This window comes from Podarcis pityusensis (genome assembly GCF_964106645.2).
Source record: "Podarcis pityusensis genome assembly, chromosome: 6".
In the NCBI taxonomy this organism is placed as follows: domain Eukaryota; kingdom Metazoa; phylum Chordata; class Lepidosauria; order Squamata; family Lacertidae; genus Podarcis; species Podarcis pityusensis.
Genome location: NC_138030.1, coordinates 73488901 through 73514320, shown reverse-complemented (window position 1 = coordinate 73514320; position 25420 = coordinate 73488901). Strand labels below are relative to the sequence as shown.

The 25420-nt window shown below is 45.7% G+C and overlaps 1 protein-coding gene across 4 annotated transcripts in view; it reads left to right on the top strand.

Moving 5' to 3' along the window:
* GFI1 (growth factor independent 1 transcriptional repressor) overlaps nucleotides 1–25420 on the top strand; it is a 38625-nt gene that overhangs the window by 9286 nt on the left and 3919 nt on the right. For all 4 annotated transcript variants that reach the window (XM_081008748.1, XM_081008749.1, XM_081008751.1 and 1 more), the window contains exons 3-7: nucleotides 6585–6850; nucleotides 7435–7632; nucleotides 18783–19189; nucleotides 20354–20491; nucleotides 23561–23726. In XM_081008748.1, the coding sequence (XP_080864874.1) occupies nucleotides 6736–6850; nucleotides 7435–7632; nucleotides 18783–19189; nucleotides 20354–20491; nucleotides 23561–23726 (1024 nt within the window). In that variant the 5' untranslated portion in view covers nucleotides 6585–6735. The remainder of the gene's footprint in view (nucleotides 1–6584; nucleotides 6851–7434; nucleotides 7633–18782; nucleotides 19190–20353; nucleotides 20492–23560; nucleotides 23727–25420) is intronic.

Below are 25420 nucleotides of genomic sequence, written 5' to 3'. Positions count from 1 at the left end.
GAGAGAGAGAGACTCCTGGGCGCTTCGCCACCACTGCCGCTCTCTCCACTGGTTTCTTTGTCCTTCTGGGTTTGTTTGGGAGGGGGGGGGGGCAGGGGCAGGTAGGGCTGGGAGAGGAGCCCCCATCTGGGATCCCGGGTAACGCCGAGCTAGCAAGAGGCAGCTTCCTATATCCAAGCAGGCTTTTTTGCACTTGGGAAAGGCAGCAAACTCTGCCAGTCATGGAATCATAGAAGTCGTGTAGACTTGGAAGGGACCACGAGGGCCATTCTAGTCCACCCCCCCCCCCCCGATCTAGCACCCAGACTTCAAATCCCGCCTTACTCCGGATCAAGCTCCCGATGAAAGGAATTGCCTTCCTAGATTCTAAAACCCTCTTGCAAGGTGGAGGGAGCTGTGTTCGGGCCAAGTGCCATCCGACCCATCATACATACACCTCCCACTGGCCACACGTTACAGGCAAACGCGTGCCACCGCCAGATGCGCATCTTCCAGGGTCTTTCCTTTCGCAAGCAGCCCTAGGCTTGCCTTACTTCGAAGAAAGTCCCAGGTCCCTGTGTAAGGGGACTGTGAAGCCTGCGTATATTTAAGAAGAATAGGGAGGGACGGTGTTGGGTTGTTTTTGTTTTGGAGGGGGGCGATTTAGAGCAGTGAAGCTGTATAAAGGAGGATCCTTTACTCCTGTTAGCCGCTTGCTAACAGAGAGAGAGAAGGATTACAACTCCGGAGAGGGCAAGCCATTTCCCCCACCCATGTATCCAGGCTTCTCCTATCAAATCTTCCCAACTTTGTTCCTGGGAGCTCCTTCCATTTAAACGATGGTTTGTGCAATGGCGAAACTGGACGAGGGAGCCAAGAAGGAGTTGTTTTGTTTGAAACCGAAATCCAGCCGCAGGGTGGGGGGTGAGGATGCGGGGCGGGGGCTTCCCTATCAGCAGGGGGGAAAGGTGAGTGGGGTTCACCACAGATCCAAATTACTCAGCGCCGAAGGTGGTTCAGTGACAACAGCCTGGGGAATGAGGTTTCGTGTTAATCATTCCCATGGACTGTTGCTGCCCAGACATTTAAATACACTGCTTATAAAAGGGCAGCTTCACACCCGAAGCTTCTCTAGCCTATTCTTTTATATATATACAGTGGTACCTCGGGTTAAGTACTTAATTCGACCCGGAGGTCTGTTCTTAACCTGAAACTGTTCTTAACCTGAAGCACCACTTTAGCTAATAGGGCCTGCTGCGCCGCCGCTGCACGATTTCTGTTCTCATCCTGAAGCAAAATTCTTAACCTGAAGCACTATTTATGGGTTAGCGGAATCTGTAACCTGAAGCGTATGTAACCTGAAGCGTATGTAACCCGAGGTACCACTGTATATATAAAAGGCACGGGGCATGTTCACACGTGTATGGCACATTCGCGTTCGCCCTTGTAGCTTCATGCGTGCCTTCCCGTTGAACCAGTGGTTCAAAAAAGAAGGTTAGGTGGCCCGAGCGCACTCGGAACAGTCGAAAAAAGATGTGGAACGCTTTGTCAACGGATTGGATTAGCTCCCGAGCCCTGCGCTATTCTGGAAATTGCTCTTCAAAGACAATGGAATCCAAGGCGCACGCGAGACCCCCTTCCCCATAGGTGCCCGAGCACCCACAAAATTCCCCATGGAGGGGCCGGGCACTCACAAATTTCGGCGCCAGGGCATTGCACCCACGGCCCCGGGCACCCACAGTCGTGGGACCAAGCTAACACTCCTGGCCGCTCCATTTTCCTACCTAAAACGTTGCGCTCTCTCTCTCTCGCTCTCGCTCTCTCTCGGAAATATCTAATCTGGCGCTGCTCCTGCTTTTCTTCCAGCGAATCAATAGAGGGCAGGGGCGAGGGAGGAGGAGGCTGGCGCAGATAAGTCAACCAATCTATCAAGGCGCTTTGATTTTCGGTCCCCACTTTCCGCTTCTGCGTCTCCTTCTCAAGGATGAATGGAGAGGCAGGTGGAGCGACCGGGAAATTCTCCCACCAGCAGTAAAACGGCAGCAGAAACAACAACAACAAAGCCCGTGGATCCGGCCTCCCAGCTGCCTTCGATGCCTCCCTTTTGAAATGGACAGGATGCGGCCAGCTCCTTCCAAAAGCGCGAGCTTGCAGCCACACCACACACGCGCATATTACATATATATGCGCGTAAACGTTGGTATTACCATCAAGACCAGCCAAGCTAAAAAACTAAAATCATGTTTAAAAGTTTGAGCAGGAACGAGAGCCGCGCAAAGCAGGTTACCTGTAATCTGGCGGTGGTTTGCAAATATTGCACTTTGGGGGGGGGGGTGCTATCTAGTATAACTGGTGTCTTCGGCAGCACCCGCGCAGTTCCCTGTTAGATCTGTGCCGGAGGCCAGACTTTCCCAAGCGGAATGGGCCGCCTGACTTTTTAAATATAATAAAAAATAGTTCGTGTGGGTAAAAGGTTATCCTCCATTTTTTATTATTTGCAAAAGCCTGTTCAGGACTCTGCACATATATAATAGGGACCAGCGTTTGTCCTGCTTCAGGCATTCAGATCACAAGATCCAGCATCTTATAGTAGCCTAATCAGTCAGGGCTGCTTTTCTTCTTATCATTATTTCTCCTGGGAAGGAGAAACCCTTTCTTAGAAACCGGCGGAAGGGCGCATCCCGCAAGCGCATCACCCAGCTCCTGCAGCGGGATTTGCGCAGAGGGGAAGTCCCGCGGTTCGTGCCCGGATGCACTCAATGCAAATGCGTAAAAATAATAATAATCGAAATGTGCAGCCATGTTTTACTTATGAGACTCGTTCTCAGGTAAACGCGCCTAAGTTTGTACTATCCTCCTGACGCTTGTAGTTTATTCAGCTTTTCTGAACCCCTGAGAGCTCGGCACTTTGAATCCAGCGACTCTGGCCAAGTCTAGTCTATGGGTTTCATAGAAAAGTTCAGTTGGAAGGGATCCCCTAGCGCAGCCCCTTGCAGTTTCATTCCACCTGCCACAAACCACCTAAATACAAAGCGGTTGCATCTGGATAGACACTGTGCGGGCTCAACACATGTTCACTTATTTGCTTAAAAGATCGAAACGAAACTAGACAGAAAACGCTCAGGAGCAGGGCAGTGGCGAATTGCGGGGACGTGGAGGCGGGACCAGATTTTTGCCGCTATTTTCAAATTAAACTAACTTTTCAACTCCACCAATTCCTTTTAAACCCCTCCTATTCAACAGGACAGGACACGGAGATAATAAATACTGCGTGACGTTTCGATGAATTTGAGGCTGACTTGGGGGGGGGGGCTCTCAATATTTGACGCTTCCTTCCCTCGCCTCTCCCCCGTCCTAGCTTCAGATTCAATCCTGATTTGGGTGCCCATGGAATGAAAACTTTGCCCGGGCATCCGGTCTACGTAACCAAAATGCTGGTTGGTTTCCATAAAGTACATGACGCGAATCTGCCAGTTCCTGCAGGATACTAAAAGCGCGACTGTTCTACAATTCCCGCCACCTCCCAAAAATGATAAGAAGTTTGATCGTTTCTCGAGGTTCCTCTAACGGTTCATGTTCCCCCAAGGTACCTAAATCCTAATTTAAGTCACTCCTCCGCAGCCTTCAGCCAACCTATTTTGCCTTTCACCCGCAGGCAAACTGGGTGAAGCAATGCGTTATTACCCTTTCAATCACTATTTCTTATCTGAGGAACATAAATAAATAAATCATGCAGCCCACGTTTATTTTTGGTTGAGGGAGCGGTGGTGGTTACGCATTCATTTTCAGTCAAAAGAGAAGGATATTTTTCCACCAGTAGAAGTTGGCAAGGGGAGAAAAAGGCCACCCCCGTGAACGATTGACCCTGCATTCTCAAATGCAAACTCGGGAGCAAAAAACTCCGCGGAACAGAGAGTCTTACTTCCGAGTTAACGCGCGTTAGGATCGAACTGGGTGGCTCATTTGGGGGCTTCAGTAGCGACACGAAATCCCAATTCAAAAATAATCTGCAGAATCAGCTAAAGAAAGGACACGTCACCATTGGAAACACAGCTTTAATGATGGGAATCAACTGGCTCGCATAACTTTGCCTCCAGAGAGGAACAAGGCGGTCAGACGATCTAGCCAAAGTTTACAGTGATTTTAAAAAGAGAATTCAAGGTGTCTTTCATTAGACTAAATGGCATGTTAAAAATGTTTACTTGCTTGTGCCTGGATCTTGCCCATGAAGTCTGCATATTTGCTATTAGGATTCATACGCCACTTTTCAATACAGTTATCAGGGCGGTTTACAATAAAATAGTTGAAGCACAATAATTATTGGGTGAAATCTGAACAGCCGCAAGTGTGGGAGGAGACAGATTTATGGCACAATAAAATGTTGTTTGTAGACATTGCCTTTGTAAAATCAAAAATTAAAATCCATTTTAAACGTCAGATCCCCTCCGCCCCTTCACTCTGCTCTGAATTAGAACTAAAGTCTACGATACAACAGCTGTTCAACGCCACATTGAATTCCACTTTTTGAAAGCAAATCCCAGGGGGAGGTTAACTGTACTCGCTTTAGGATCGGAGTGCAATAAATAAAATTATTCTAGTACATTTAGCAATTGCAGTTTATAATATGCAATTTGTACCAGATCCGGTTGGCAGGGGAATATTCGCGACCTGTGTTCCGGGTGTTGTTGTTTTTCAACAGATCAATCACAATACTCATTGACAGGCGATCAATCCCTTTTCTACTGTTCCTAATATATAATATTCGTCCTCGTCCCCTCTGACTAGTTTGTTAGCGTTGTCACCCCTCCTGCGTGGGCGGCATCCCAGGAAAGTTCACGACACGCAATAAATGCGATGTATTTAAGGTATCATGGGGTGGATTTTGACTCTTCGGTTGCTGTTCTGAGCTCACCTCTCTGAGGATCAAGGCCACGAGACCATCGCTTTGGATCCAAACGCTTTGGTCAGAGTTTAAAAGCCAGGGCGCAAACTTTGCAGCTCGACACTCCTCAACAACTTAAAAGATGTGGAGGAGATATTCCCTATTTTGTCCCGCATGGTGCTTGCCCGACTTTTACTCCCCTCATTGGAAGGATTGAACCCCGCCCCCGCCAAAATCCCTCCACACAATTCTGGATCTCCCCAGAAATATCGAACATCTCTGGAAGCTCTTGCGCACTGCCTCTTTGGCCAGCTGATTGTCTTACCAGAGACCTCTTGGGGGAATCCGGGTCAGCCCGCTGGTTTTAGGAGAGATAGGCTAAACTAGACCCGTAGAGCACGAGACACTTAATATCAGGGTTGTGGGTTCGAGTTCCACGTCGGGAGGGAAATCCTGCATTGTAGAGGGTTGGACTAGACGACCCTCAGGATACCTTCCAGCTCTACAATTCTGTGATTCTATGCGGCTCACGGGGAGCAAATTGCATTACGAACAACGAGGCTTGCTTCGGAGCGGGCTTGACTAATAGGATCGCGGGCAGGTACTGGCGCGCGCGATTCCCCCTGCCTGCTTTCTCGGCCCAAAGCAGAGGGGGCCTCGCCCACGAAGATCTACCTCTTGAAATGAGCGGACCAAAGTTAGTCCACTAATGTCAGGGCCCTGAGGATGACTGAGCCTTGGTTGCAGGAGAGAGAAAGAGAGAGAGTGAGGAAGGAAGGAAGGAAAGAGAGGGAAATCTGTTTGATCAATCGTGAGAAAAAGGGATAGGGATGTTTAAACCCCTTTTCTCGGCCACATTGCTAGAGAGTTTGCTTTTACCGCGCGCGAACCACAACCAGTGCTGGGCGGCTGATTGAATTTGAAACACGGGGGAATTCGAGCACGGGGTTGCTCGCACCGACGTGACAGGCATCCCTTGATGAACGGATTCTGTACGGCAGCGCTCCCGAGCTATTTGCGCCACCAAACAGACAGAGACAGAGAATCGGGTACTGCAGAGTTTAACTAAGTGGTGGGGATCCAAACTTTGCGGTTGTTTCTTTGAAGATCTGCGTCAGCCACCGTCTCCTGGGCTTTTTGCGCGCTTGAACCTTGCGAGGAGAATTTGGCCCTCTCCCGCAATAACGTCCCACTCCTCCCCACATTAACATGTGAAGTAGCCTTCGGGGGCCAGGCCAGAGAATGAATGAATGAATATTGAGGGAGAGGAGAACAGAAGGGAGAACGCATACTTCCTTTGTCTTGCGCGGTCGATTTCTGGAACAAGTCGCAACCTGTAGGAGAGAACGCGTAGTGGTTGGAGTGCCGCAGCAGGAACCGGGGAGCGGGGTTCGAATTCGGCCAGGAAGCTCACGGGGTGCCCCCCCCCCCGCTTCTCTCTCAGCCTCACCTCTCCCGAAGGGTTTGTTTGTGTGAGGATGAAAGGGGAGCGGGGAGAAGCCCGTGCGTCACCTCGAAAAAAGCAGGGCTATTGCGGTTGACAGGTGAGCCGGCTGCCTGACCACCTGCGCGAATGCCACCTGGCGGAGGGTAGTGGCGTCCTCTTTCCGTCGCAGGCATCCAGCCCGTCAGCCACGCTCCTCCCTCCCTCCCCCCTCCCTCCCTCTTCCGCCCCCTCCAGCATATTCCCTGGTAACCAATGGCTCGCCCGACCTCTTCGCAGAGCACTTCCCGCAGGACTGGGGACGACTTGGAGAGAGCCGCCGCCGCTCGACGGGACGCGCCGAGGCAGCCCGCGCCGCGGGGACTGGTGGCCCGAGAGGCGTGAGGAGGAGGAGACGGAGGACTGAGCACCGTCCACCCCGCGAGGCACCATGCCCAGGTCCTTTCTGGTGAAGAGCAAGAAGGCGCACAGCTACCACCAGCCCCGAGCCCCCGACGGGGAGTACAGCCTCAGCCTGGAGAGCGTCCTGGCACAGATCTGCGCAGGTGAGAGCCAAAGCGGTTTCTTTGGCCCGGATTCTTCGGGTGCCTCCGGACCGAGGGGCAGGGGCGGGTCAGGGTTTACTTTCGACGGAACAGCCAAGTCGCCGGAGGTGGTGGTTATAGGCAAATGAAGATGATTTTCCATTTGACGCTGATACGCAGGCATGTATCTGTAGTTACCACGTGCTTTTATTTAGTTTGTTTTATCTTACTGCATTATGAAAAAAGTCTTAATCTTATTTTAAAATGTTTTTTTGTTTAGATTAGTGTCTTTTTATCTTATTGCCTTCAGGAAGAGTTTTAATAATATCCGCTTTTTCACTACCCCGTCTCCCAAATCCACTTTTTCACAGGTAGAACAAGCGGATAAAAGGGCAGCTACTGCGTGATAAATATATCTATCTATAGTTATCACGGAGTAGCTGCGCTTTTGATCCAACAGGGGAAAAGTGGATTTGAAGGTAGCGCGTTTGTTGGCTGGCTTTCTCCTCGGGCACCTGCAAATGGGGATTGTGCGACGGGGCGTACACGGGAAAGCAGGCTTCTCACGAGATCTTTCTCCTTCCTCCCCCTTTCTTCCTTGGCAGACACTAAGGTTCCGGGGCAGATACCTCTGGGCCTCCCGGAGCCCTCGCCCTCGCAGGGCCGCTTCTCCCCGGAATCTCAGCTGCCCGACGGGGCGGACGGCACCTCGGAGTCGGCTCCCAGCTGCGAGGGCAGCCTCTGCGACCGAGCCGCCGAGCTGGAGGATTTGTGGAGGCCGCCTTCTCCCTCGGCTTCCCCAGGTAGGAGCTGTCGGAAGGGCTGGGTGGTGGACGCGTTTCTGGGCTGCATTGGGACAGGATCCGAGCGTTTTATGGCCCTCGCTTTACAGCCCAGTCCTGGCAGTCTCGTTGCGTTTAGCAGGGTTTACTCCGAAGGATGTGTGTAAAAGATCTCAGCTGCCCACTTGCATGTGCGTCCCCATCTTCCCTCCTTAAATTTCTCCCCTGGGTCTCAAGTTTTAACCCCCCCCCCATCCCGCATCTCCGACCATTGCCGTGAGGATGGGGGAAAGAGAAACCCTCTTTTGCCTGCAAAGACGTTCGATGGTTTGCGCGCCCGGTTCATAATGAAACGCGATTTCAGACGCGCGTGTTTACCTCTTAATAATAAGGCAGGAGGAATAGCAGAACAAGTCCGCTTCTTGCTGACCCAAATCGTCCCCTTAAAAAAGAAGAAGAAAAGAAAGAAAACGCTTCCTTTCTTAAATTCAGCGATTCAGGCTTAAAAGGTGTGAGAATCTCTGGATTTCCCCATCGGATTTTTGAAAGAGCCAAACTATACCTGAGTAATTTCTCTTTTAATATATTTGAAAAGGGCAAGGTGGGGATGGGAGCCACAGGACGAGCGCGAAGTCGATCTGGATTAGTCGAGGGAATGAGGGAGAACACACCCCACCCGCCCCAGTATCGGTAGGGAGCTCTTTTTGCTCGAGGGAAACGGGGCTGACCAGTAAGGGATCCCTAGCAACGAATTCTGCGCTCCAGTTCGAGGGCGGAGAGATTAAGCGCAGTTGTGTCCGAGCGGCTGCATGAAGGATCGGGACAGAGCTCAGGATCGGGCCCCCGGGGCAAAAGTGCAGAGCCGCACTCAGGGAAAAGAGCCTCCAAACGCAGCCTTACATCATCATCATCAAAAGCTTGATTTTTTTAAAAAAAATTATCTCTGAGCGGCAAGAAACCAAGTTATACCATCCCTGCTAGTGGATCCCCGTTAAGACCAGATGAAGTCCATAGTGAAAAATTTCCCAACTGCATTACGCTGTACAGAGGACGCTGTGCATTGGGGGGGGGGGGGTCGGTCTCCATCTTATTAGTAGACTCTCTCTCTCTCTTCCTTCCTTCCTTCCTTCCTTCCTCTTTCTTTCTTTCTTTCTTTCTCCCTTCCTTCCTTCCTTCCTTTCTCTCTCTCTCTCTCTCTCTCTCCCTTCCTTCCTTCCTTCCTTCCTTCCTTCCTCTTTCTTTCTTTCTTTCTTTCTTTCTTTCTTTCTCCCTTCCTTCCTCTCTCTCTCTCTCCCCCTTCCTTCCTTCCTTCCTTCCTCTTTCTTTCTTTCTTTCTTTCTTTCTCCCTTCCTTCCTTTCTCTCTCTCTCTCTCTCTCTCTCTCTCTCTCTCTCTCTTCCTTCCTTCCTTCCTTCCTCTTTCTTTCTTTCTTTCTTTCTTTCTTTCTTTCTTTCTCTCTCTCTCTCTCTCTCTCTCTCTCTCTCTCTCTCTCTCCTCCCTCCCTCTCCCTCTCTCTTTCTCAAAAGAGCCCCTTCCTTCCTCTCCCTGCCCTGGACTCGATCCGGGCGCACGGCCTCTCCTCGAGAGCAGCGCAGCCTCTGGCTGGCTTTTCCTTTCCCTTTGATGTGGTCGGCCCCGAGAGGAAGCTGAACTCCTCACTTGGCGTCAGTCGCCCTGATCGCGTTCAGAAACACAGCCCGAGCAATTTAGAACAATTTGCTGGCGTTTTTTCCTTTTCCTTTTAGGAACGAAGGAGTCATAGAAAAGCAGATTATTTTTTTAAAAAAAAATATAAATAACCGTAGCTTAAAGGCGTTGGCTTTAAAGCTAGAGAGAGATCACTCCTGGGTCTATACTAGCAGCATGTAAGTGGAGAATGGGAGCAGGGAGAACTCTTTGGCTGAAAAGAAAGCAGAAAATTTGTGCTGCTGCTGTTTTTAATATATCTCAGAAGGCTTCCTCCAAAATCCTTACTAAACAATTCTCCCTAAAATGACTGTAGTTGTGCAGTAAGAAAGACAAGGGCGCTTGACATGTATTGATAAAATAGGCTATGTCTTATGCTGTACATCTGGGGAAATGATTATTAAAAAGGCATGAATGAAAGACAGGGAAATATATATATATATATAAATAACACCCACACACACCCCCGCGCCCCTTCTCGACCCTCTTGTTTGCAAAGTAGTTGTTTGCAATGTGATCAGGTTGTGAGTACAAGGAAATGCAAAGAAAGCGATTCGTTCCTCCAAGGAGAAGGTTGCCCTATAAAATAGCAAGGGAAATGGGGATAAGTTTTCTGAATCTTGCCTGCCTGCCTGCTTAGGCATCTCCTCCCCCCACCCCCCCAAAAAAAATCACCACCTGTTTCATAGGCTACAACAGGGGACTCCGGTTTGCAACATTTCTGCGGCACCTCAAGCAATCACAACCCAAAGGAACCTGTCTAAGCTTATGACATAAATGAGCAACAGCATGATTTCAGACTAGACTCCTCTGCACACTTTGCCATTTTAATGTTTGATGTTTTAAGTTGTTGGAAGCTGTCCAGAGCTGCTAGGCAGCACATAAATAAATTATTATTATTATTATTATTATTATTATTATTTGGAGTTCAGCCCCACTGAACACAGTGGAGTTTATTTCTCAGTAATCTTGCCTAGGATTGTGAAGGATTTGCTGAGACTATTAATAACTAGAATACAAAAAAGGAAGGTGTGAGGAGGTCGATGAAATAAGGTAATGACAGTTAAGGATTTGAGAATACTGGATCTGCTTTTAAATTTTTTTTGTTTAATTCTGTTTTTTGATTGTGATGTATTATGTGTTTTGCCTTTGCTTTTTGATTTTGACTATTATCGATTTGTATTGTTTAATTGTTATCTGTTCTTTTTTCTTCTTTTCTTCATTGTTTTTCTTTGTAATCTTAAAACTCTCAATAAATATCATTTTTTAAAAAAAGGATTGTGATGGGTAATATACAGATGTAGATACACATTCTTGTGTATGCTTTATGTCTCTATATATACATTCCTATTGACAACAATGATTGTATTAATCTGATGGTAGGAACAGCTGAATAGTGTAGCGATAATGATGGAGTTGTATTCACCTCACTTTATCCTTCCAGACTATTAAATATTACTTGTTAGGCTATGAAAATCTTTTATGGCTGTTCAGAAGGAAGGATGAGTAACCCACTGTGATACTGTTTGCTTTCATGGCGCGAAGGAATAGATCCTTCCAGGGATCCACAGGAGGAAAATGAAGACTCAGCTCTTTCTTCCGGTCTCCCACTAAAATATAATTTAGAAATCTATACTTACATTTTTTAGCCTGCCTACACTTCCAGGACCTCCAGGTGCCATACATGCTTGCCCCCACAACCCCAATTTTATCTTCACAACAACCCTGAGAGTTTGGTGGCATTGCATGCCTTTATTTAACAAAACACTGCTTGATTGTGGATCTTACCTCCAAGCAGTGCAAAACACTAACATCGTCAATAAAGGGCAAAGTTAAAATCAAGTATTAAAAAAAACAGCAACCCCCAAAATAAATAGTTCAGCAAAGAACTTACTAAAACACATGTCAACTTCTACATGTCTAGCTTGCCCAAAATGTTTTTAGCAAGTGCCGAAAAAAGAACAGTGATGATGCCAAAGTTTAGGAGCTGCTATACTAAAAGATCACTTTCTTACGAGTGAATTAACAAATATTATGTGTTACCTGTAACAGTGCCAGGTCTGTAGATCAAAGCAGTTAAGTGGGCATATATGGGATGAGGTCATCCTGGATGTAAAGACAAATGAACTGAAGGCATACAACTGAGAGAAAATGTGTGTGTTAACAGCAGCAGCAGCAGCAGCAGCAACAACAACAACAGTACTCCACCCATTTGATGCACACAATGCGTTGATTCTCTGTATGCGTTGACATATAGTTTCTCTGTAAATCTAGTTCTGTGGCTTTTTGTTTCGTCATGTGCCTGGATGTCATTGATGTCTGCGTACAACTTCTACAAAAATTTGCATCCTTGCTTGTCCAAAATAATATCCATCAAGAGCATTCAAGAGCCCTTTGGAAGCAAGGCCAGCCTCAAAAATATCAAAAGTAGTTGCAAGGGGCCAAAGTCGAGCTTACAGTGATAGGACTGAATTAAGAGATTACAAAGTTTATGATTGATTAAAATAGTTTCTCTTAGAGACCGACTGCTTGCCAGATCAGACTGACAGCAGCTAGCCTTGCTGCGTTGCGCGCTCATGATCAGAGATAGAATATATCTCTGGTGTACTCCTGGTGATGAGATTCCCAGTGTTTGAGCTGCATCCTAAATCGGTTTGCGTCCAACATCTCTAGTCAGCTTGCAAAGCAAGCTGAACCTTTGGCCCATTCGACAAAAAGCACAACATAGAACAGTTCATTTGGATTTTTTGTGTAGTGTTTGTTTTCAGTTTTGCTCAGAAACGGAAATTGCTGACAGCATTTCCACTGATGAAGTGACACTGTGGTGAATGCTGAGAATAGTAGAGTTGCCACCTTCTGGTTTTTTCCCAACAAAACAGATCTTGGGGGAATGGGTGTGTGTGTGTGACATCTCACCAAGGTGGGTGTTAGACTTTTGCTCGACCTGTTTTTTAATTCTGCATTTCAAATCCTTGTAACCCACCCTGGGACCTGCTGGAGAAGACTGGGCAATACATGTAGTAATAATAATAATAATAATAATAATAATAATAATAATAATACAACCAAAAAGGAAGATACATATGATAACCTTCTTAAAATTGGAGGTAATGTAAGACATTGTTGTTTCTTCAGGCAAAATACTCAAACAGTACCTACTGTAGAGGTAGAAATGTAAAAATGTAATGCAATTTATATTATTAGATGTCAATTTAATAATTAACTCCTTTAACCATACCCCCAAATCTGACACTGAGGGCTGGCTTTCTCCTTCTGCCTAGTGATTGGCTTTTATTGTACTGATTTATTTGAAGAAGAGCATCCAAGTGCCCCAAACATTCTCTTAATGGCACTAACGGCTTAGCCCCCATCTCTCTCTCTCTCTCTCTCTCTCTCTCTCTCTCTCTCTCTCTCTCACACACACACACACACACACACACACACTATGCTCAAATGATCAAAATGGGACCCAGTGGGTGATCTGCCTGAGTGTGAGAAAAATATCGCTACTGCAAAATTGTTTTTGTCAAAGCAGAGCACAAACCTGAGGCTGTAATAAACATGTAAAAAAAACCCCTCAAAAAAACTTGCTGGCTCAGTCAATTCATACCCCTTTCCCTTTTGATTCTATTTTGGTCTATTCACTTGTAAAGACATTGCTTAAAGTTTTAATTTCTTCTTCTTCTTCTTCTTCTTCTTCTTCTTCTTCTTCTTCGCCTCTATAATTGTTTTATTACCTTTTCCTGTACTTGCAGAAAGTGCTTTTTTAACCCGTCTTTTTCTTGCCGGGGTGTGTGTGTGTGCAGATAGAATATTATTAAGCTACGGCCATTTTTATTTTTACAGTTATTTTTATTCTCAGTGGACTTAATCGCATCTCTTCATTCCCCTCTCTATTAAACCGTTGATTATATATTGTTATTGGATTATCAGTCTGATAAGCAATAATTCAGGAGTTAGTTGATGGTTTCTTGTAAACCGATTATTCTACTGCAACATTTTATCTTGTATTTTTCCTATGATTATTACATGTGTGCATGTGCTTTAAATATGCTCCTTGATAAAATTAGCTAATAATGTGAACCACAAGGTGTTGGGGGATTTAAAAACACAGTTAGATGTATCTCTTACATGTAGCATTTTTATTTTTTACATGAAATGGATTCAGATAACATATGACATTTGATTTGACTCCATTTCATGTAAAACTTATGAAACTGGACTACTGTTAATAATATAGGAGTAGTGTGTGAAATCTGTAATAACCATAGCTGTCAACTTTTCCCTTTTCTTGCGTGGAATCCTATTTGGAATAAGGGAATTTCCCCTTAAAAAAGGGAAAAGTTGACAGCTATGGTAATAACCCCCAATGCGTATTTTCCCTTTAACTCAAAACATATTGCAGGCATGAGCAGAAACAAAAACCTTAATGCGTTCACACCTTAGAGGCCATAACAGCACAAATATATATTTTCGGCTGTGGTTTGCCTTTTCCTATGCAGAGTAAACCCACTAAAATTAATGAACTTAAGCTGGTCACATTTATTAAGGCTAGCATGAAATATTTATTATTTGTTTATTATTTATTAAATTTATACGCCGCCCTTCATCTGAAAATCTCAGGGCAGTTGACAAGATAAAAAATACAGGATAAAAGCACAAATAAATAAAACAGAAAACAAAACAAAAAACAACAACCATGCCCCCTCCCACAAACACTATTTTTATTTATTAATAATGAATACCTTTTGATATTCAAATTCAGAGTTTGGGTCATGGTTAGGCACCAATTATTTCGACATGTAGCATTATATTCCCAGCCTCCCCTCTGTTAAAAATAAAATAAAGTCACAACGTGGCAGGGCTTGAAACATTATGGAACAGCTGACCCTCTGATTTATTGATGTTAAAAACATCTCTTACTGTGTGTTCTTTCTTTCCATGTAAAAATATGTCTGACTGCTGGGGAATACACAGGGCACGAAGTGGCGCAAGTTAGGTTAAAAAAATCACCTCAGGCAGTGCTCCCGCCTGGGGGGTACTCAAGGATATGCAGTACCACCCCCAAATGTTAAAATTGTGGGGCATTTACTGTAACAACTTCATAGTGAGCACCGGCACCTCCCCCCCTTTTAATTTATTTATTTTTTAAACACACCGATCACCTGTATAGGTGTGTGGGTGTGTATAGGGCGGGAGTCAAGTACAACCCCAATGTACACTTTGCCCAAACCAGTCAATACTTGCATATTCAAGTTATGGAACCGAGGTACTGCTGTTATGCTGTGGGGTGTGTGTGCGTGTATGTATGTGTACATGATTCTTGCTGCGAGAGAAGCTTTTTCGTAGATAAGAACAGGACAGGCATTCACTAGCAACACTGCATGAGCCAACAGGTGCTGGTAATAGCCTGCAATTCCACATGGCTTTCAGAGTAGCGATTGGTGTACTACCTAGAGCAGAGGTTTTCAACCTTTCTGAGTCCACGGCTGCCTTGACCAACTCCATTCTTTCTGCGGCACCCCTGTGGGGCTCAGGAGCCCAGTTATGTCACCCTTTGCCTGCAGAGCTGACAGTCTCTCACCCTTTTTCAAACACCCTCCCTTGTGGAGTGTTCCCTCAGCTTCCTTTCCTCTCCCCTCTCCTTGGGGGTCCTCTGGGCAGCCGCTGCTGCTGCTGCCCCTGGTCCCTGAGCTGCCCACCCTGCCCCAAAGAGAGGTGTCTTCTCCCACTGCCCCACAAGGGCCTAGGAATCAGCCCCTGGCCAGCCCTAGAGGCACTATTTGTCTGGGGAGCTTGCAGCCAGGGCTGCTGCAGCAAACTGCTGTGCAAGCCTTTGGGAGGCAGAGATGCAAGAGGGTATCAGAGGAGGGAGGGAAGGAAAGAGGGACAGAGGCCAGTGTTGCCCGCGGCACCCCTGACCGTCATTCAAGGCACCCAAGGGTGCCACGGCACACTGGTGGAAAACCATGGAGCTAGGGGAAGAAGCATTCAAGGCTTAGAAAGAATATCTGTCTATGACAGAAGCACAATAAGAGAGCTGCATCTGGTGCCACAATTGCTATGCATTTGTTTAGCTAAGGCTGATCATGCAGCAGACACGATCTTGTGGAGTCACAGGGCAAGAACCTCTGGGTAAGTCAGGCAATGCCATTACTGGGCTGGTTACGATTTAAAATGATGCAAGTGAACTTTTGCGAGACTTCGAAGTCACGCTAGAAGCAAATTTGTTGTTGTTTAGTCGTTTAGTCATGTCTGACTCTTCGTGACCCCATGGACCAGAGCACGCCAGGCCCTCCTGTCTTCCACTGCCTCCCACAGTTTGATCAGACTCATGCTGGTAGCTTTGAGAACACTGTCCAACCCTCTCGTCCTCTGTCGTCCCCTTCTCCTTGTGCCCTCCATCTTTCCCAACATCAGGATCTTTTCCAGGGAGTCTTCTCTTCTCATGAGGTGGCCAAAGTATTGGAGCCTCAGCTTCAGGATCTGTCCTTCCAGAGAGCACTCAGGGCTGATGTCCTTCAGAATGAAGAGGTTTGATCTTCTTGCAGTCCATGGGACTCTCAAGAGTCTCCTCCAGCACCAAAATAGAGGCATCCAGATATGGCCCCCCCAAAATCAGCACCAAGTGGTCAAAGCTTCCTTGGCTGCTGCTGCAGGTGGGAGGCTGTCAGTGCAATGCTAGGCTCATCTACTCAGAAGTAAGGCCACCTGAGATCAGTGGTCTCCCTGCCAGGTAATTTGTAAGCTGCCCAGAGACCATTTGGTAAAGGTTATAAACACAAGTGATAAATGCATAAGGGATGGGAGCCGGAATGTTTGAACCCTTCTCCTACAAATAAACTTCCCACAGGTAGAACACTAGCATGTCAAGGAGAAGAAGCACCTTGCCTTCCTCAGGGACATTCTAGTTTACAACCTGCTGATTTCAACCTCACGGCAAACCAAGGGGAAAAACATGCAACCCCCTTGCCACGCCTACAGCTTAAAATGTTGTGGTCTAGGAAAAGTTTGACCTCTTGAGTCACCTGGTCATAAATAAGGGAGATCTTTAAAAAGCAAACCATGCTTTAATATAGCTATAACTACTGGTCTTTTTGTAAGAGCAAGTATTCTCTTCCCTTACTGTCTGAGACCTTATAATCTAGCTTGGCATTTTCAAATGTTGCCCTTGATTTGGGAAGTTGCATCCCCTTTTCTCCCAGAGGCTTTCAGTATCTAAAACATCTCCCTTCATCTGCCAACCTGGACCTTGGGATCTGCATGGGGAGGCCGTTCTCATGGTCCTGCTGATGGGACAAGGCCTTTTAGCTGAGATTCCTGCATTGCAGGGGGTTGGACTAGATGACCATTGGGTCCCTTCCAACTCTAAGATTCTCTGATTCTCTGTGGCAGCACCCTATCTGTGGAACTTCCCTCTACTGGAAGTGCATCAGTCATCTTCAACATGGAGTTTTCATTGCCAGCTAAAGATGTACTTGTCTCCCAAGGTGTTTTGCGTGGTGTTGGAGTAGTTGTTTGACTTGCTTGCCATCACCCTCTTCCTAGGAGCTTACTTTCTTGGGCTTTTACTTCATTTTTCTGGGTTGGTGAACTACATACATTTATTGCATTTGTTTTTATGATGAATTGTGAATCACCCCATGATCTTTAACAGCGCAGGGTGGTTTATAAAGGTGGGCGGAATTACCAAAATAAATCTGACGTGGTTGAAAGCATCTGCAACTGTGCAAATTCTTAGATTGTCTCCAAAATGAGATCAGCGCCTTGTGTTATGTGGTTTTTTTTCCTTTCCAAAATGGTGGTGCTGTGCTCCTAATCACTCATATAACTGAAAAACGGGGGAAATGATTCACTCCTGAATGATTTTGCAAGGAAACAGGTTTGAGATGAGACTCGTGAATGACAGAATTAGCCTCACTGTTCCCTAGTTTTGTCTCAGAAATCAGGGCGAAGAAGAGAACTATCCTTTAATCTCAAATGTTTATGAACTGGACGGCGCAGAGCGTGAATTTTAAAGTAGCTTTGTGCGGAGCAAAATGAAGATGTAAAACATTTAACTGTTCCTTGCAACCACTGCCACTAAACTCGTGAAAATCTCCAGTGGTTTTTAAAATGAGCCAACTGTTATGAAGCTGTTGTTGAAATGCTTGACTAACAGAGCTTCTTGTTATTGCCTATTCTATTATCTCCAGGAGGGCTTGCTTCCTTACTGTTGCATTTTAATTTTGACAGAGCTTTTAGGCTAATGACAACAGAAGTGTATTATTGTTTGGTCAAATACATCTGAACTTATTTCAACCTGTGGGTGAATGGGAGGGAGGGAGTAGTTCTCTCACACATGAACTGCGGCCGTTAGTGACTGTGGGTGCTTCCAGGCAGGCATTCAGTGCGAAATGTGAGCTACCCATGCACACAGGTGTGTTTTTTTACACTGTTCATACAAGGATGCCACCAACAAAATCCCAACCCTGTCCTTATGTTGCTTTGTCTTATCTGGATTTTCCTCTTCCACGGCAAATATGATGAGTAAAAACAACCCATTGTGCCTCTGCAGCAACTGCTGGTATGGAAGCTTCTTAGCACTAACCACAAAATACGTAATAAAAATAAAAACAACAACCTAGTTACATCCCTCCAAAAACCCACATTTTAAAAGGACATAGAATGTCAATCAAATCAATCAAAGGCCTGGTTAAAAAGGAATGTTTTTGCCTGGCGCCTAAAGGTGTATAATGAAGGCGCTTGGCAAACTTCCCTGGGGAGAGCATTCCACAGACAGGGAGCCACCACAGAGAAGGCCCGTTCTTGTGTTGCCACCCTCTGGACCTCTCGAGGAGGAGGCACATGAAGAAGGGCCTCAGATGATGATCTCAGGGTCCAGGTAGGTTCATATGGAAAGAGGCAGTGCCTGAGGAAATGTGTGATATATATGGGGGATATATGGAAGAGAAGTGATTGGACCAGACAAGAGGACCTTCTTGGTAGTTGCACCTGCCCTGTAACACCCTCCCATTAGATGTCAAGGAAATAAATAATTACCTGACGTTTAGAAGACATCTGAAGGCAGCCCTGTATAGGGAAGGTTTTAATTTTTGATGTCTTACTGCATATTAATTTGTTAGAAGCTTCCCAGAGTAGCTGGGGTAACCCAGTCAGATGGGCAGCATATATTATTATTATTATTATTATTATTATTATTATTATTATTGACAAAGAAACTCAGCCCAGACACATTCCATCAAGCTCCACCCCGTGGTGCAGATGTCAGGTGGTGGTATAGCAGTCAATAGCATGACTGGAGAAAATGGAGTATGTAGACACTCATGTCAATCATGAACAAAGAGAAACAGGATCTGCACAACCTATTTGTAAGATAAGCCTGGAAGCACCCTATATACTAAAGAGCTAACACAACAAAGAGGTCGAGTGCATGTTCTGTGTGAACCCCGTTTAACTGCTTCCACTCAATTTGTGTCTCGACAGCCTCTGAGCGCTCCATCTGCCCCTCCTTGGATGAGGCTCCCCCCTTCTCCGTGCCCTTGAAGCCCTATGCCTGGAGTAGCCTTGGGAATTCTGAGCTGAGACATTTGGTCCAGAGCTACAGGCCCTGCCCAGGTCTGGAACGTAGCTCATCCCTCGGTCTCTTCTGCGAGAGGGGATCTGAGCCTGCTCTCTATGGATCGGAACGCAGCTCAGCGCTGGGACTCTATGGTGACTTTGGCTCCTCTGGACTCTTTGAGCGGCCAGCAGCAGCCTCTGGGATCTACGTGGAAGGCCCACCTGGACTCCAGCAGGAGAAGAGTGCAAGTAGCATCAAATTGGAATCAGAGCTCCTCTGTCGCCCCCTGTTAATCAGCACTGGTTCCTACAAGTGTGTCAAATGCAGCAAGGTATGGACCATATTCTATGACTGACCCCTTTTGGTGGTATTCCTCTGTTCCACCCTACTCCACTCAGTCAGCTTCGGTGGGGGTTATTTAGAAGTGCTGAGGTCTGAAGGCTTGGGCAAGGTTGGTCAAGGCAGAGACAGGTCCCTCTTTATTGCTTAATTTAAGGATGTGTGACTAGGAAGCTTGTACGGGGAAGGTGGAGCCATGGCATATTAATTGTTCAGATAGCTCTTATGAACATAAGAAGATTCTTGCCCATGAGCCCAACATCCTGGTTCCTACAGTGGCCAACCCAATGCCTCTCATAAGCCCCAAAACAGGACACGACAGCAAAACCCCTTTCACTGTTGTTCCCCAGCAACTGATATCCAGAGGCCTGCTGTCTCTGATCCTCGACATAGTATACAGCCATTACTGACCAATAGCCTTTTGCAGGTCTGGCTGGACTTCACAATTGTCCTTGTTTTGTAACAGTATCAATTATTACAGGAGACTACGTACTTGTCAATCAGCATTTCAGCTTGCAGTAACAGTGGCACAACTAGGTAGTGGTGTAGCATTGGGGCGGTTTCTCCAGACCCAAAATTGTTAGGAGCGTAAAATTTCAGCACCTGGTGCTGCCTCAAAACAGCTGTGTGCTTTGGTCGCTGAGCTCCATTGAAAAAGGCTTCTCCATGTGAACCAGAAAGTGACCTCTCTGGACAATGAAATGACTCTTCTTATTTCTGTGGCTGCGATTGCCTGGGTGATGCAGGCACTATTAGGGAGTTGAATGTGCATGCATGCCTCATCCGTTTCCCTCCACGTGGCCCCGGGCACTCACAACCCTTGCTACACCACTGCAACTAGGAAATATTAGGCTCTGGACTTAATTGTCTTATGAGGTCCCCCTCTCTTTAGATAGTAACATGCATTACCTCATTTGTTTCAAAATGTGGCCATCCAGCCGGGCTGTGGCTGCAATCCCTCTTGCTCATTCCGTGGCTTGGGCCATTGAAACCTGCCCCACCCTGATGGCACCAATACTCAATAATGTTAATTGGCTGAACCTCTGTGGGGGGAAACACTCTCCTAAACAGCTCTGATATCTTACGTTCAGGACCTGCTGTGAGCTTCAGGCCTTCCTGAACCATAATTCTCTTTGTCTTCCCCGCTGCTTCTCAGGTCTTCTCCACTCCCCACGGCCTGGAGGTGCACGTTCGTCGTTCGCACAGCGGCACCAGGCCCTTCGCTTGTGAAATGTGTGGCAAGACATTTGGCCATGCAGTTAGCCTGGAGCAGCATAAAGCTGTGCACTCACAGGTGAGAACCCCGGGGAAGGTGGCAAGTGGTTGGAGAGGGTTCATGCACACGGTGGCTTAATGCAAAGAGCCAGCTTTCTGTATCTCTATTAATTCTCTGACGTTCTCCTCCAAAGCACTGCCTCCTCACACTTTCCCCTCCTTCAGTCCAGATTTACTCATACCGGGGATACTCTGAAACAGAGAGGGTGCGAGGAAATCTGGCTTGAGGGAAGGGAAAGTGTGGAGAGGCAGTGATTGGGGGAGAATGTCATACAGACAATGAAGAATTAATGGATATACAGGGGTACCTTGGTTTACGAACTTAATCTGTTCTGGAAGTCCGTTCTTAAATCAAAGTGTTCTTAAACCAAGGCGTGCTTTCTCATAGCAGCGGGGGGACTCAATTTACAAATGGAACACACTCAACAGGAAGCGAAACATGTTCTTATACCAAGGCAAAGTTCACAAACCAAAACACCTACTTCTGGGTTTTGCAGTGTTCTTAATCCAAGTTGTTCATAAACTAAGATGTTCTGAAACCAAGGTACCACTGTACAGTAAACTCACTATCTACAGTACATCAGAGTTTCCCAAACTTGTTTTTGGACTACATTTCCCACCATCCTTGACCATTGGTTCTGCTGGCTAGGGATGATGGGCGTTGTAGTCCAAAAACAGCTAGAGGCTCAAGTTTGGGAAACCCAGATCTACATTAAATGACAGTATAAATGAGCCCAGAGTGACAGATTAATGGGACTAGCAGTCTCCTTGCCAGGGAAAGGTGTGTGGGTTATCATGCAGGGCTGGTGGGGATTAATCCTGATTACAATCCTACAACCAACCTGAAAGGTGCTCACCAAAAAGACGAAACAGTGATATTTCATATGTTTTTGTTGCAACCTTCCCCGCCCTGCACAACAAACCCATATGCACGCGTACACACACACACACACACACACACACACAAACTTCCATCAAATTTGCCTTTCTTTCTTTTAAATAACTTTTTATTGGGTTTTAAAAACAAGAATAATGTTATACAAATAAGTATACCAAGTTTTCTCATGTCATTTGTCTATCATAAAAATAGCATAATAAATGTGGAGTAATATCTACAACATGTGGTTCATTATTAGTGGTCAGTGTATAAGTTCTTGGCTCATTGATTGGTTAAAAATATTAGGAAGACAAGAGAGGGGGGAAGGGGGAATAGTAAGTGGGGTGGGGGTCAGGTGATTATGCTTCTATTCTTCTACTTAGTGTATGTGTGGGGTTTTGTGCCCGCGTAAATTTCCCTTCTTAAAATTATTAGAGATCCTGGAACACAAAAGTGAAGTTTGAGGGTTTTGCGATCTAGATTTGGAGAAGCATTAATACCACTGCAATAAATCTAAGTAAATCTCTCTTCCTTCCCCACTCCTGCCATGCATTAGAGTACGAATAAAAGAGTTAGAAGGGACGCGGGTGGCGCTGTGGGTTAAACCACAGAGCCTAGGACTTGCCAATCAGAAGGTCGGTGGTTCAAATCCCTGCAACGGGGTGAGCTCCCGTTGTTTGGTCCCAGCTCCTGTCAACCTAGCAGTTCGAAAGCACGTCAAAGTGCAAGTAGATAAATAGGTACCACTCCGGCGGGAAGGTAAACGGTGTTTCCGTGTGCTGCTCTGGTTCACCAGAAGCGGCTTAGTCATGCTGGCTACATGACTGGGAAGCTGTACGCCTCCTTCCTCGGCCAGTAAAGCGAGATGAGTGCCGCAAGCCCAGAGTCAGCCACGACTGGACCTAGTGGTCAGGGGTCCCTTTACCTTTAAAAGAGTTAGAATAATGATCTGTTGTGACCTTGACGAAAGCATACAATAGACGAGCCTTCTTGTGTTTTGGCTCATTTTCCTCTCCCCCCTCCCCCCTCCCCCCTCCCCCTCCTCCTTTCCTTTTTCTTTTTTCTTTCCTATAATGACTTATGCTCTATGCCATGTACTTTGATATTTTTTGTAGTTTTTTTAGCTTTTTCCATTATTAAGGATTTTTCTTTTGTAATTTTGGTTCTTTATATTTATCTGTATTTGTTTAAAGCAAAATAAAAGAATTTTTTTTTTTTAAAGAGTTCTTGTCCCCAAACCCAAATTATGCACCCTTCAAAAGCTTCACCTTTTCTTCAACACTGTTGAAGTGCTGTGGGGGACGAGGACAGCAGATATATACCGTAAGTTTAAAGCATATCCAACACATATTTAAAGCAGATTACATCCGCTAAAGAATCCTGGAAACTGTAGTTTGTCAAAAGTTATAGGAATTCTGACTCTGGGAGGGGGTCGTCATGTGTGTTGGGTGCACTTTAAATGTATGGTGCAGTTGGAGTGGGAAAGAAATGTACATAGATTTTCTTGACCCTGGTAACGAAAAGACACTTGCCTGAGAACTCTAGGTGCTTTTAAAAATTGGAGCTGGAAGGATGAACACTAAAGGCTTTTCATCACAAAATGTAACTCTTTCTGTAATGCACATGTAAAACCTGTGGAACACAAGTATCCCATGCAGATGTTTCCTGGTTCAATTCTCAGTATCTCCAGAGTGGTTTGGGGATGTTTTCATGGTTCAGGGGAAAACTACATGATAAAACAGAACATTTCAATATAATGAAATATAAGTAAAGTCCCAGGTTTGAAGGAGGAGGCAACTTCAGCCATTTCCGCCCCACCCCCCATCCAATGCAGTCACTATGGGATCTATATTTTGCGACAAAGCAAATGGCCACCGTATATCTGAATTATTTTGAATAATTCTCAGTTTTGTTTAGGCAAGAATACCCATAAATGTATTTTTAAATTACTGGATATCTGCTTTCAGAACTTCTGGTTTTGATATAATTGTATTATTCCAAAGTGTTTTTTCCTTGTGAATTTTATATTATTTTATGTAAGCGCCTTTAAGTGGGACGTCAATCTTCTCAAACCAAAGGGGGGGAAATCAATTATCAGATTTCATTTTGAAAGCTGCTTCTATGCAAGTGGTTAGCTATGAACAGATATTCTAAACGCATTAAATGAAGAAGATGGTGCATCTACATGAAGGTCCTGCTTTCTCTCGGCAGGAGCGCAGCTTTGATTGTAAGATCTGCGGTAAGAGCTTCAAGAGGTCCTCCACGTTGTCTACCCATCTTCTCATCCACTCAGACACCCGGCCTTATCCATGCCAGTACTGTGGGAAGAGATTTCACCAGAAATCCGACATGAAGAAGCACACTTTCATCCATACAGGTGAGAATCGCTACCTCCCTCTTGGCCTCCCAGAATCAATCAATCAAACAAACAAACAAATATCAATCCACCTCCCACCCCCTGCTGTTGGGATAAATGGACATCTTTATCCGCTGGTTTCTTTTTTTGTTAAATTGTTTTTATTAATTTTCCAATTAAAAAACATCCAATTTAGCATATCAAATAATAATCCAATAAAAATAAAAAACTAAAATAACAAAGATCAAATTATCTTCCAAATTAGAATTATTAATTTTTGGGACTTCCCATAGTTTGGACCTTGAAGCACATCTCCAAATCTCAATCCTGCCTCTCGTTGTTATTTCCATATTTCCACATCTCGATTTTAACATTCTAAACTTCTTTTTATCCACTGGTTTCCTCCAGAGTGATGCCGGGAAAGCAGGGTGGACTAGCTGGCAAATTTATTTTTTGTCTCTCCAAGGTACAAGTAGTTTTAGAAAGACAGACACGCAAGCCCTCTTCAGCTCTTCCTTTAAAGCAGAGGAGGTGGCAAATATTTTTCTATGTGAGGGCCACATTCCTTTCTATGCAACATTCTGAGGGCCACATGCCAGGGGCAGAAAGAGCCGCTGGACAGAGCAATGCAGTGCTTCCCTCCCTAAAAAAATGCTTAGGGGTACTCTCATTTTCCTACTCATATTGAAATACAGTCGTATCTTGGGTTACAGACACTTCAGGTTATAGACGCTTCAGGTTACAGACTCCGCTAACCCAGAAATATTACCTCAAGTTAAGAACTTTGCTTCAGGATGAGAACAGAAATTGCGCGGCGGCAACGGCGCGGCAGCAGCGGGAGGCCCCATCAGCTAAAGTGGTGCTTCAGGTTAAGAACAGTTTCAGGTTAAGAACTGACCTCTGGAATGAATTAAGTTCTTAACCAGAGGTACCACTGTACTGCCCCTCAATGAGGCCAAACTTAGATTCACAAAATGTTTAGGGGTATGTCTACCCCTGCGTACCCTGGGGTGGGGGGGAAAGCACTGGAGCAATGAATGTCAATTTTCCCTTTGTATTGTTATTTCTACCCACACTCCTGAGGCGAGAAACAAGATGGCGCCCTCCCCATTGCATGTGTATAGAATTCAGCTGACGTCGCTACCAATCCCTGCGCCCTAGCATTTGCTGCCTGCATTTTGTTCTGCCTAATGGTAGGCCCAGCCAGAAAGTTGGAGGATGCAGATCCAAACAGTCAGTCTTGATACTTGCTCTGGAGCTCTCTTGTGTATTATTGAGTTTTTCCAATCGAACTGCTTGAGGGCTATTTTCAGTGGTAGGCAAGGCACCACGATTTTGAGTTTCTGGGGAACATGGAAACAAAACAAAAACGCAGATTGAATAGCTGCGGAAAACTGTTAGGAGAAAGACAAACAAAACATACTGCAGATTTAAATGGAGCTTTTCTCAGGGGGTATGTCTTCTGACCCAGCAGCCTTCTGTATCCACTGAAGTGGGAGTAAATAACAAAGATATTATCCCCCATGCGAATAAAAAACAGAAGGAGAGCTTTGCAGAGATCTATAGAGTCCGACACCTGTTTCCTACAATGGCCAACCAGATGACTATGGAAGGCCCGCAAGCAGGAGGTGAGGGCAATAGGCCTCTCCTGCCATTTGCTGTTTGGCAACTGATATTCAGAGGCATGTTGCCTCAGTTATTGGATGCGATGCAAA